The sequence below is a fragment of the Puma concolor genome, chromosome F2 (assembly GCF_028749965.1).
Source record: "Puma concolor isolate L17-30 chromosome F2, mPumCon1.1.hap2, whole genome shotgun sequence".
Lineage (NCBI taxonomy): Eukaryota > Metazoa > Chordata > Mammalia > Carnivora > Felidae > Puma > Puma concolor.
In genome coordinates, this window is record NC_141684.1 from 60879556 (window position 1) to 60892768 (window position 13213).

The 13213-nt window shown below is 41.2% G+C and overlaps 1 protein-coding gene across 14 annotated transcripts in view; it reads left to right on the top strand.

Annotated features, from left to right (window-relative positions):
• The window catches only part of STAU2 (staufen double-stranded RNA binding protein 2), a 312929-nt gene extending 299954 nt beyond the window's left edge, over window positions 1-12975 (top strand). For all 14 annotated transcript variants that reach the window (XM_086695695.1, XM_086695693.1, XM_086695694.1 and 11 more), the window contains 2 exons: window positions 10621-10709; window positions 11842-12975. In XM_086695695.1, the coding sequence (XP_086551821.1) occupies window positions 10621-10709; window positions 11842-11935 (183 nt within the window). In that variant the 3' untranslated portion in view covers window positions 11936-12975. The remainder of the gene's footprint in view (window positions 1-10620; window positions 10710-11841) is intronic.
• Window positions 12976-13213: the final 238 nt, after the last annotated feature.

The window sequence follows — 13213 nt, forward strand, 5'->3', positions numbered from 1 at the left end:
CCCTGTTGTTCCCAGCTACCCCCTACAGCCATGCAATCTAAGAACCCATTAAATGCAATAAAAACTATGAAATAACTATACATTTTTTTTCAATCATATGCTCAAACCTAACTGGAATTTCTGAATAGGCAGAGCAGTGTGTGTCCATATTCAGTAGCAATGCTTTTCCTTCTCTTCGTAGTAGGATGTCAAAGAACCAAGAAATCCCAAAGAGACCTTTAGGACAGTGGGGAGAAGGGCTGCCAAGGCAGAATTCAGGCACCATTGCCCTGCAGAATCAGGCTCGTCTTGGGTGGGAGAGGCTCACCTCTGTTCCTGTTTCAGGATGTGCCACCCCATTGTTGGGTCCTCCCAGGTAGGGTTTCCCAGGCACTTTCTTTGTAGCCCTCACATTAGCCCAGGGAGGGGGAAGCACTGGTTACAGACATCAAAGATGTCAGAAGCCAAACCCAAATGGTTGACATTTCAAAAAGTCAGTAACTATCATCTGTATTCCTTGGAGGTAGATTGTGGACAGAACCTTCTCTTACATGGATAGAGATGACCCAGCTCTACTTTCCCGGGACCATTTATCCTAACGCATATTGGCTGCAGAGCCCGCGTGAGGGTGAGGATGGGAGGGGTGTGTGAAAGAAGGAGAGAGAGCCTCATAGGAGAGAAGCTTTGGAAGATGCCCTGAAGTAAGGAAAAGCCAGCTAGAACAAGATGCTCACTTACAGAATAGAGAGAAGACAAAGCACAAATGTGTCTGTGAGTACTTATCTGTCTTAGGGGGCTCCAGATGGAAGCTGGTGGATAACCAACCAAGCAATATTCCTTGAGGATCTTCTGTAAATACATTGTGCTAGTTTCAAACAGGAAAATGGCTCTTCCAACCAAGGGCTGACCGACTACGTGAGAGACAGGACATAAACACGTTGAAGACAGCCCACAGTTCAGGGAGGCAAATGGCAAAGGCTGTCAGAAGTTCATGGGTAGGAGACAGGCTGGGAGTCAGAGAAGTCCACTCTTGGAAAATGAAAGACTGCAGGAGCAAAGATGTAGAGGTAAAAAAAACTCAGATGTCTCCATCAGACAGGAGGCAGACCAGACAGACCAAGGTGGAAGATCCATGTGGGCAGGGCTTCTGCAATGTTGGTGTCTCTCAGGCCAACTGGCTGGGGAGCTCTTGATAACACTGACACCTGCCAGGTGTTCCTGAGGCTGGTGACCAGTCTGTTGGCTCAGACATCACACTCTGGGAAACACACTGTAATGAAATTGCAGTAAATGAGGTTATAGAGTAGAATGGGGCCAGCTGATGCATGGCCTTGAATGCCAGGCCAAGGATACAGAATGTTATTTGGTGGCTGGAAGTTAGTAGTGGCTTTTGATTAAGGGGAAGGCATAATGATAGGGTTCTCTTAGGAAGAAAGATGGGTAAGCAATGTGCTAGAAAAAAGATAGAAATGCATACAAAACTGGACATAAATAACATGGAGATAGAGAGTATAAAGAATTTTATGACTGGATGTTGGTCTCAACAGAGAAAATTGTGTAATAAAAGCTTTCATTCATGGTCCAGACGTTAACCTCTCAAACAATCCAATGCAGTAAGTGTTGTAGTCTCCAATTTACAGATGATGAAAAAGAAGCTCAGAGAGATAAAGTAACTTGCATAGACACAACTTGTCTACAGTAGGGTTGGAATTTTAGTCTAGGGCTGATGGGCTCCAAATGCCGTGTTCTCCTCCCTTCCTTGTCCAGATGACAGGTAGAGTGTATTAGCTGTCTCTTGCTGCAATGACAAATTACTAGACTTAGTGGCTTAACCACACAAATGCATTATCTTAAGGGGCACCTGGGTGGCTCAGTTGGTCAAGCATCCAACTTCGGCTCAAGTCATGATCTCATGGTTCATGAGTTCAAGCCCCACATTGGGCTCTCTGTTGTCAGCAAGGAAGCCTGCTTTGGATCCTCTGTCCCCTTCTCTCTGTGCCCCTCCCCTGCTCATGCTCTCTCTCTCTCTCTCTTTCTCTTTCTCTCATCTTTCTCAAAAAATAAATAAACTTGGGGCACCTGGGTGGCTCAGTTGGTTAAGTAACCAACTCTTGATTTCAGTTCAGTCATGATTTTGCGGTTTCATGAATTCAAGCCCCGTATCAGGCTCTGTGCAGGCAGTGTGGAGCCTGCTTGGGATTTCTCTCTCCCTCTCTCTCTCTCTCTCTCTCTCTCTCTACCCCTTCCCCACTCACACTGTACCTGTCTCTCTCAAAATAAATAAATAAATAACTTTTAAAAAAGAAAAAATTTTAATATATAAGTAATAAAACAAATGATTATCTTAGAGTTCTGTAGATTCTCTATAGAGAACCCCTGGGCTAAAATCCAGGTATCAGCAGTTCTTTTTTTTCTTTTCTTTTTTTTTTTTTTGGCTTGAGGTGCAAATTAGTCTTCTTGGCTTTTCCAGCTTCTAGAGCCCACCTCCATTTCTTGGCTTGTGTCTTCCTTCCTCTGTCTTCAAAACTAACAACATTACTCTGACCATTTTCCCCAGCCCTGTCTTTCTCTCTCACCAAATTCGGGAAAGATTCTCTGATATTAAGGACTCATGTGATTAGATTGGACCCACTTGGATAATCCAAGATAATCAACACATCTCAATGTTTATACCTCAGTCTTATCTGCAAAATCACTTTTGCCTTATGAGGTAACATATGCACATCCTGGAGATCAGGACATGGACACTTTGGGGGGGGGGCATTATCCTGCCAAGCACAGAGTGATGCTGCTGCCATTCTTGGACACTTGGTTTTGTGCCCAACAGCATGTTTGGGTAACACACCATTACAAAGGGGATTTTTTGTTGAATCAACAGTAATGAAATAAAGGGCAACACAGGAATTTTTAAAGGAATGGTGTTTCCTTTAAAACAGAAACAGTATGGTTGGAGTGAGAGCTGGCAGCATGGATGTCACTGCTAAAATTTGTTCTAAACACACTGCAAACATTCCTCTGCATCGTTAATCCCACTTAAATTTGACTCTATCATTGTCAAGATGAGCAGCTACATGGATTACCCAATGTAGGAGCCTGACCACAGAATATAGATGATGCCTAAGTCTGTAGTTTCAGTGCCCAAGTTTGTACTAATTCCCCAAATTCTAGAGTCAAATTCCCATTCTCTGCTTTAGTAGTCTGTCTAAAATATGCATGCCTTCAGACCACTGCCGGACTTCTTTTTATTTTATTTTATTTTATTTTATTTTATTTTATTTTATTATTTTATTTTATTTTTTGATGATGAGTAGCCATTACCTTAGCAGGCTGACATCCCTTTGTTCCAACAGTAAGCCATTTATAAAGTATGAATTTTTCGGAAATTATATGAACCAATAGGTTTATGTGAGCATAAATGGAAAGTGCAGGCTATATGAAATTGTTAGAATCAGGGCAGCAAATGGTTTAGTTAAAGCTCAATATAATCCTTTATCATTTTATTTTTAAAGTCCTATCACTGATTCATCTGAAATGTGATAGACTGAGGATCTTATCATAATGTGACAAAATTTAGAAATACAATTTTCTCTTTTTGGTTTCTTTTATTTTATAGAAAGAGAGAGTTGGCATTTTGTTATAGACCTTTCAAAGCAAGAAAATGATAACTCAGGAACATTAAAATTCACATTCTTTGGGCAATAAGCCCTAAGCTTACTGAAGAACCTGCTGGTTTGCAGTCACTGAAATGATTTAATAGGGAGCCAGTCTCAAAGATTGTTGAGACAAGAAGTTAGGAGAGCCCTCAACTACAAGTGAAGGCGGTTGCTGTTGAAGCCTATCGTTTTCTCATTTAAGAAGCCTGATTTAGTGAGCTGCACATATGATCACAGTGTACATTCTGAAATGAATCTAGCAGTGAGAGTGGCTCCCAGGAAGAGTTCCACATGAACAAGTCCCTCAGGGGGAAAAGGCAAACAAAACAAACCTTGGGCACTTGCTTAAAAATGAAGGCCACATTCGGGCATGTGTGGTTGCCATTGACTTTAATGGGAACATCCTGTCTGTTTCTGGGATTCAGAACATAAAATCGGTGGGAAAAGTGTGAAATGGGGAAAGAAAGAAATAAAAGTATCCATTGGGCATTGTGTTTAAAGATGAGAAGAACTGTGTGTCATAAAGGGATGAGTTAAAATTCACATTTTGCCAGTGAAGACCATTGTTGTGTCTCAAAAAATTAGTTAATACTGTTGCGTTTGATTCCTGAAAAAGGAAGCAGGAGGAATAGGCACTGGTTTCAACACAATTTGCTAATTTCTGATTGACAAGAGGAAAGTTAGAAATTGCAGTAATGGCTGGGAAGACTCACCTCCATTCTGCAGACACACACACACACACACACACACACACACACACACACAAGTGCATGCATGCGTGCAAACCAAGACCAACAAACAGGCATGGAAAGTATCTTACTGGCATCTTGTTTCTGGTATTGCTATAACTACGCACAAAACAAGTGATACATGAAATGGTAGCGACATCTGTTCAAGAACCTGTGGGGCTTTCCTCACAAAACAGTTGTAAAATCTTTTGGGGACAAAAATATTTCTACGTATCTGTGTAGATGCTTTCTTTTAAGGGAAACACGCACACACACACACACACACACACACACACACACACACACAAACAAGTGTTGAGCTGAAAAGACAAGAATAAGAAAAAGAAATGTCATCTATGTCTTAAAATGCTTCTTTAATTTTTCTCCTTTCAAACCAAGCTACGTGAATTGCCTCGAAGGTACCGATTTTTTTTTCTTTTTTCTTTTCTTTTCTTTCCTCTTTTCTTAGAATCTCAAAACATGTAAATTGTCATAAAGCTAAAGTTTAAGATTCCCCTTGGTCAGACCGTAGTAACACACACTTGGATGCTGAGTGAGTTTGTTTTTATTTGGTAGGAAACATTTTCTGACCTTGGAAATGAAATTTTTCAGTTGTCTGTTTGTTTATGGCTGAAGCTGTATGGAGGGTCCTAGGTACTTGTGTTCTGGGTACTTTGAAATTCTCAAATCCACAGTGTGTGGGAAGTTACACAACTTGGGTTTAATCATCGTTCAGGATGTTCCTCATTAAGGAACCCAGATTTACCTCCTTCCCACGACTCCCCAACATTAGTTTACATTTATCACACAGCAAACTGTCCAGGCTGAGGGGGTGAATTGCAGACAGTAGGAGCTGAGCCTCTCGTTATCTATTTACCCTCTCAGTAGTAGACAATGTAGAACTTGTGCCTTGAGCAGGCTGCAAATGTCTCTCCAAATGAGTTATTCGACTTTTCCCTCACTCCAGTGTCCTTTAATATCAGGTAGCATTTTTATAATATAGTCTTAATTGTTTTAAATAACTGGCCTCTAGCAAGTACAATTTATTCAGTTGGAATGGTTGAAACATGGAGATTTTGTTGATTTTACCATCTTCTGGACAGATTTGGATGTGCAAAGTAACATGTCTTGGTGGACCATTAAATGTTAGTATTTGTTGACAAAGCCATTCCATTATACATTGTTCTTTGAAATGACTGATGATTGAGTCTTGCTAAATGTAATGTGGCTATTTTGGACATTGCTGCATTATCCTATTTTTGTAGCCACTTTGCTGTGGAAAGTGAAGCACACCCATCTCACAGATGGAATTTTTTAATCTGCAAAGTATCCTTTCTGGGAAAGTGGTGGCTGATGAACTGGGGGTAGGGTGGAGCTGAGCTCATGACAAGTGAGAGATGAGGCAGCCAGGGCTGGTGTTCCATTCATACCTGTGGGCGGATGCACCTGGTGGGCAGCCCCTGCCCATCTCTGCTTTCCTAAAAGTACTTAGCTTATCACTCTCTATAAATCACAGCCAAGCCCTCCATCCTTTCCCTGTCCGTTCATCTTCCCAATCCCAGCATCCCAGCCCCTCCCCTTGCTGCAGCATCCTGCATGCCACAGTCCCAGGCAAACCGTGCAGCTTGATTTTCCCTCTGGCCAGCAACCCCTGGCGGGTGAGGAATGAACTCTTCTCAGAACAACAGAGGGGAGATGAATAAATGAGCAAGACTTGGTACCCTTAGAATGTTGAGAAATGGAGAATTGAATCACCTTGTTTGGGAGCCGTTGGGTAATTCAAGTGACAAAATAAGTACCATAGCAATTCAATTTTAGCCCAATCTACACTTGTTACAGAAGCAGTGAACAGAGCCTCAGAAGTCAACCCACAAGATAATAAATCCCTTGTCTAGAAAATGGAGATAATTGTATGAGCTTACCTCCAGTAATTATTGTGGGGGAATAATTAATAGAATGAGCATGGAGGAGGGAATAAGAGTGATCTGGAAATGATAATATTGAAAAAAGTCATGCTGAAATTGGCTTAGGTGTGAAGGAAATAAAGTGATCTGGTCAAGAATGTGCACTGGGTTCAAATCCATGCTCTGCCACTTACTAGCTGTGTGACCTTTGAATAAGTTACTGAATTCCTCATGGGTAGGACCTACCTGCAGGGCTATGGGAACACCTGAGGCCACTCAGGTAAATGGCCTGGTTTCATGACTATGGCAGGGTGATGCTCATCAAATGGTAGCTATTACTGTTTATAGAGAAGATAAATCGTCTTCATTGTCTTTTATAAATTAGCAAGAAGTCCTCTCCTATTTATAAGCAATTGTATTCAGGATTATCAATAAGATGTGGGTTGAAATTATCTCATCAGATAAATAAGGGAATATTGTTTGGAAGCCTTTAAGCATACCTTTGGAGGGAAGCAGCCACACAAGAATTCTGAAAATCCGTTCATGGCATTGAGTGAAAGAGCACGCCGCCCTTCCAGCCTGCAGGACATTCTTTGAGTGACGACAGGCATTTTGAAAGTGCACAGAGACCTGCCCGACATGTTGGTAAAATCATCCAGGAGATTTTGCAAGAGCCAAAACACTGAACCTGCTCTCTGAGACCTGGCCTGCATCTCATATGTTGGATAGAAGAGAGCAGGTGTCACGGGGTCCTGGACTTGGTGTAGCAAGACATTTGGTTCTTGGTATTTGGGCAACAAGTATTCCAACAACAACTAGTAAAATGGGCTACAAGTAGCCTATAAATGACTTTTTAAAGTTGTTTTTTAAATTTTTAAAAGTCATTTTTGGTTGTCATTTTGGGACCAGGGAGCCCTGGGGTTCTCATGTGTCTCATTCAGCAATATGACATTGCTGATTTAAATTTACAGGCACTAAAGAGCCTTCCACAATAGTTCACGTGGGAAGCAATTGATAAAAATTGGCGTTCCTGACAATAATCCACATACTAATGGATCAGAAAAAAGAATAGTTATTTAACTTTTTTTTATTTTAAAAAAGGTACTCCTGAGTGGCTCAGTCACTTAAGCGCCTGGCTCTTGATTTTGGCTCAGGTCATGATCTTGCAGTGTATGAGATTGAACCCCGCATTGGGCTCTGCACTGACAGTGCGGAAGCCCCTTCAGATTTTCTCTCATCCTCTCCCTCTGCCCCTCCCCGCTCGTATGCCCATGCACCCTCTCTCTCCCTCTCTCAAAAATAGACATTTTAAAAAAAATTATTAAAAAAAAAAGAATAGGTGTTCATTTGTTCAAAATTGTTGAATATACAAAGACCTGTAAGTTCATTAGTGCTCCCCCCCACTCTGCCCCACCAATGTAGTTGGGCTATCTGGAAAGGTCAGGCATGGACTGCTCTTTAGAGCTTTGCAGTGAGTGGGCCTCATGCCTCACCCAGTACATGCATATGTAAGGCAGGACTCCAGCTCAGGTTCATGTAACAAGCCCATGAGAATGTGCACACCCACAGGACTTTTCCCAGGCTAGTCACCTGGGAAGGCTGTCCAGCACAACCCAGCATTGCAGGACTTACAAGGACCTCAGAGATTACCCAAGTGATTTTAAATGAGAGCCAAATCCCTCTGCAGGTTTCTTTTGGGGGAGGGGAATTGTCCAAATCTGGGTCTTTTGAGGCTCAATTTAATTTTTGAAAGCAACCAAACTTCACTCAAAGCCAGATCTAGTGAATAAGGTAAATGGTCAGGATGGACAAATGAAAACTAAGGTGGGGCCATAAAATGACAAAACTGGTTGGCTCTAATGACCCACAAAGTGGTTCTGAGAGATTAATTCCAAAAGCACCTAAAGAGGAGCATCAGCTCCTCACATTACTACTGTGGTCACAACCCCTCTGAGGGAGGTGAAAAAGCTCATGTCAGATCTAAAAATATTCATGCTTTTTGAGCCAGAAATTCAATTTCTAGGAATCTATCATAAGGAAGTTATTGAGATGGTATGCAAAAATTTAACTATTTGAAATCTGGATGCAGTGTTAATAATCACTTAAATTTGGGAGTGTCCTAAATGTCCAACAGTAGGGATTGGCTGAATATAGAAGGACCTCTAAAGTCAATATACTGAGCAGTCACGCAAAATAATGCTACTGAAGTGTTTTTATTGATATGGAAAACTGCTCACATTCAATGAAAAGAGCAGGTTATAAAATGGTGTGAAGATATGATCCAGGTGAAAGTTTGTACATATGGGGAAGGGATAGAAAAGTAAAGGGAAAGACATTAGACCAAGTAGTAAATGGTGGATGGGCCTGTGAATATTTTCACACTGTTTTTGCTTGTACCTCTTATGATTTTCCTATAATGAAAATTATTTTTATAATAAAAATATAATAAAAAGAAACATCACAGAAAGGAAAAGGAGGTTCTACTGTCCTTAAGGAGGAATTATGATGGACCTATTTTAGTTTGTTAGAGTTCTCATAGCAAAATACCACAAACTGAGTGGTTTAATCAACAGAAATATATCTTGTCACAGTTCTGGAGGCTGGGAGTCCAGAGTCAAGGTGCTGGCAGTTTTGGTTCCCTCTGAGGGTGTGAGGGAGAATCTGTTCCAAGACCTCTCCATAGCATCTGGCAGTTTGCTGGCAATCGGTGACGTCCCTTGGCTTCTGTTCTATCACTTCAATCTCTGCCTTCCTCTCCACAGGCTGTTCTCCCCGTGTGTGTGTGTGTGTGTGTGTGTGTGTGTGTGTGTGTGTGTGTCTACATCCTAAGTTCCCCTTATTATAAGGACATTAGACATATTGGATCTGGGCCCATTCTATTCCAGTAGGACTTCATCTTACTTAGATTTGCAATGTCCCTGTTTTCAAATACAGCCACATCTGAGGTATTGGGGGTTAGGACTTCAACATATAGATTTGGGGAGTAGTGGGGGGGACACAATTCAACCAGCAATAGTACCCCAATGAAATAGCCACACTGCTTCTACCCAACTGAAAGTACTGCTTACCTGCCATGTCAGCCTGTGCCAGCTGCTGTATACATAGTACGAGCATGGGCCAAGACCAGGAGTTGAGGGGGGGAGGGGGGACACCGACATCCCTGCTCAATTTTCCTGGAAACCTAAAACTACTCTTAAAAAAATTAAGTCTATTAATTTAAAAATGAAAACCAAAAAATGTTACAAATAATGAAATTTGCAAGGGATCACACAGTCAGCTACCCAAAAGGGGCCTTTGGCAGATAAAAGTTTGGGAAACTGCAAGAGTTAGCCCTTTTTCAAAGGTAGTTGAGAGGATACAGATGACCAAAGTGTGACCCAGTGGGATCTCCAGGATTCAAACAACCCTGGCCGCTCACACCTATCTCAGACTCAACAAAGCCCTTCTAATGGAGCTTTAAGGGGGTGGGGAATGGGGGAGGGGAAGGAGAACCAAATTCTTATTCAAAGAAATAACAATTTGGAACGTGCACAAGAGTGTCAACAAGTTATGTAGATCTTATCAGCATCGCATTTTTGGTGCCTCCCAGCTATCCAGCGAGGCTCAGCCAGCCTGTCAACACCCTTCAGCATCCCACGCAAGACGGGCATATCAACACCTCGGGAGGCTCTGCTGTGGCCAGGCCTGCCTCCCCAGGGCCCCAAAGAGTGCACGTTTTCTCTCTCCTCACAGAATACCATCGTACCATCCCCTTTGTATGCATGAGTGTCTTGGGACAATTTCTCTGCTCACATCCTGTGACTTGGTTGGGGATAGCTATAAAATGGAACAATACCTTTATGCTAACTTTGGAAAGAGTACCTAACTTGGGAAAATCTGACGTTGCATTGTCTGAAGGAAGGGAATGTGTAGTTTCAGTAATGTGAGGAGAAAATGTTATTATAGTCAAAATATAATACATTATATTTATATATGTATTTATATATATGTGTATATATATATATTTATATGTCAAACTATAATAGGCTTATACTAGGTGCTTCTACATTTGCAGATAAAAACTTTGTGATTTTACAAAATTATGGATGGGGGCTAAGGCATGAAACTTTGGAGATTCTCCTCCCCACCTCCTCCCACTTCGCCACAGAAATAAGGCCCTCGTAGCATACAATTGCTTCGTGATAATACAGCCTTTCAAATGTAATTTTGCTAAATGATGCAAAAAAAGCATTTATTTAGACCAGTGAAAATGATAGTCTTTACTATATATCTCAGCCTTCTTTTACAATTACCTGTTTATTAATATTAAAGTCAATGAATGGATCTCCTTGTTTGTGTGTTTGTTTTCACTTTTAGGCAGCTTTAAGTGCCTTGAAACAATTTTCTGAACAAGGACTGGACCCAATGGAAGGGGCAATGAATATTGAAAAAGGTTCTCTTGAAAAGTGAGTAAATCTTCTGCTATATTCTTACATTTCTAATTTTGCAATTGTGCAAAAAAAATAAGATATAGGTAACAATAAGGTAAAAAAAAACCCTCAAGACAATAATATCTGTATCTTACAAAATTATTCATATTACAGTTAAGTGTAAATAAACGAGAAATGTTATATATATATGGTCATTTTCATTTCCTCTAGTACATATGTGAAAGTTTTAATCTACTAATTGATCATTTTTTTCTCCATTTCAATGCCTTTGTTGGAAATATTTCTGTGAGTTTTATTGACTATAGAGACTTGCACAACTTGTAAAATACTGTTTTTACTTCATACTGTTGAGGTTTCTTCTGTCTAAACCTTTTCTGACATACAAACTTGCGCTCACACTCCTGCTAAGTTGTGGGCGCAAGAGAGAGAAAAGAAAAAGAAGTCCAGAAGAGGTATCCCCTCCCCTTGACCGCATTTTGTTTTCCACGTTGTTCTAGAAACACAAGCACCCGTTGCCACAAAAGTGTGGCTCCCAAGGACTGCAAAGGCAAGAATGTAGCTGTAGCAAGAATTTCTGAAATCGAGTGCATAGTTTTTTTTTTATGATATCGAATGTCAGGTCTCACCTGAGCGACTGAATTTTAGGTCTCTCCAGAGGCCCAATTTATACTAAAGAAATTGAAAGCAATTGCATTTACATAGAGGAATCCGAATTCTTTCCAAGCCCTAAAAATCGCAGGTGAGATTTCAAAACGCCCATAGGAGATAATGTTTTTTAGAATGAAAACAAACCGATAACCCAGGAAGTGAAAAACAGATACATTGATCCTCCGGTTAAATAAGCATAGCCCCAAAACAGCATTTGGTCATTAATATGTAAGAGGTGAGAGCGTGAGAAGAAAGCATTTGGTAAACAGACGCGGTATTTTCTGTTGTCTATAGATTGGCAACCATTTATAAGCTAATTTAATCAAAACCATTTCCACATGATCTCATCAGTAGACTATCTGAACATAAATATTGTTGTTTCACTTTAAAATGTCACTTTTGTGGTGACCTTTGAATCCTGTGTGCCATCTGCTAATAAACATGTCTGAAGACGTGCAACCCTGGACCTTCAGCTCTTGTTAATGTATTAATCTTCCAGACAAGCCCAGCATCTGGGAGAGAAAGCGGACAATAACCAGACACACCCGGGCTCCATCGCTCAGGACTGCAAGAAATCAAAGTCGGTCATCTAGCAGCTCCCAGAACCACGGCTGCCACCACATCCTTATAAACCTGTCAGCACGCATGAGGGTGTCTGTGTTCAAGGAAATGAATGACTAATACCATTATTTGAGTCTTATGTGAAGACAACACTATTCTAACACAAGAGATAATATGCATAGTACTGTTTATTCAACTGGGGAAAAATAAAACTTCGAGCATTTCCCTCGGAACTTGAGATCAGATCATAACTCACTTGCCCGGAGGCAGGAGAAATCTGATCCTGCTACTGGCGCTTGAAATAACAATTAATGAAAAGTGTTAGAAACAGAGGTAAAAATTTTAAATGATTAATAGAGAAATTGGGTTTGGTTCCGTTGTTATGATTGTTTTGTCGTGGAGCTTGTGTTCAGTTATATTCTCTCTCTCTCTCTCTCTCTCTCTTGTTTTAAATAATGCTTGACGATTCAAAGATTAACCAATGATGTGCTGTGGAATGTGATGGTCGTTGTCTTCATATAGAGTCACACCGTTTCTCTTTTTATGCAAATATTTATAATCTTCATCCTGTATCAATACGAATGACTTTGAGGTGCACGCCTCAAAGATGTATGCAAACAAACAAAGTTTAAATCAGGTCAGATATTTTATTTACCATATGAAATCGTGTTAGGAACAACTAGTTTCAATATACTCCAGGAATTAAAAAACAAAAACCAGAAAAAAAACAGTTGTGGGTTTTGAGCTCCATAATACTATTAGCCACTAAGGAGGCGTCTTGCCTCCACTGACCATTTCTCCAGATTCCACGTTCCGTTGTGGAAGTCGCACCCACCCTCATCCGTGTGTCATAGCCACTCACTGTTTGCATCGAGAGCGTTTTTAATAACTGCCTCTGGACTTGGGACAGTGAGTAGGATCAAAATAAATAATGTACATGGCGGGGAAGGGAAAGCCTGTCGGAGGAGCCGTAAGAGTCTTGCCAGCTTGTAGCCAGCCACGCTCTGGACCAGCATGTTGGAATCCAGCGTGTACCGAATGCAGTAAAAAAATTGGTCGGTTTCTGTGTGAAGTGTTGTCATTGTTGTTCTTTCGTTCCCTGGCTCTCATCTCTTAAACATCACCTCGGTGAGACCCATCCCAAAGGCCGCCACCCAGCCCAGTCATCCTGCGCCACGGTGTCTTTAGAGGGTGTCCGGCTCCTGCGCCACCAGCTGTATCTGTGAAACTGCAGAGCGGCCTCCTGGGTGACGAGGAGCCGGGTTCCTGACCAGCCAACGTCATCTCATTGTTCAGCCTTTCTCCTTATT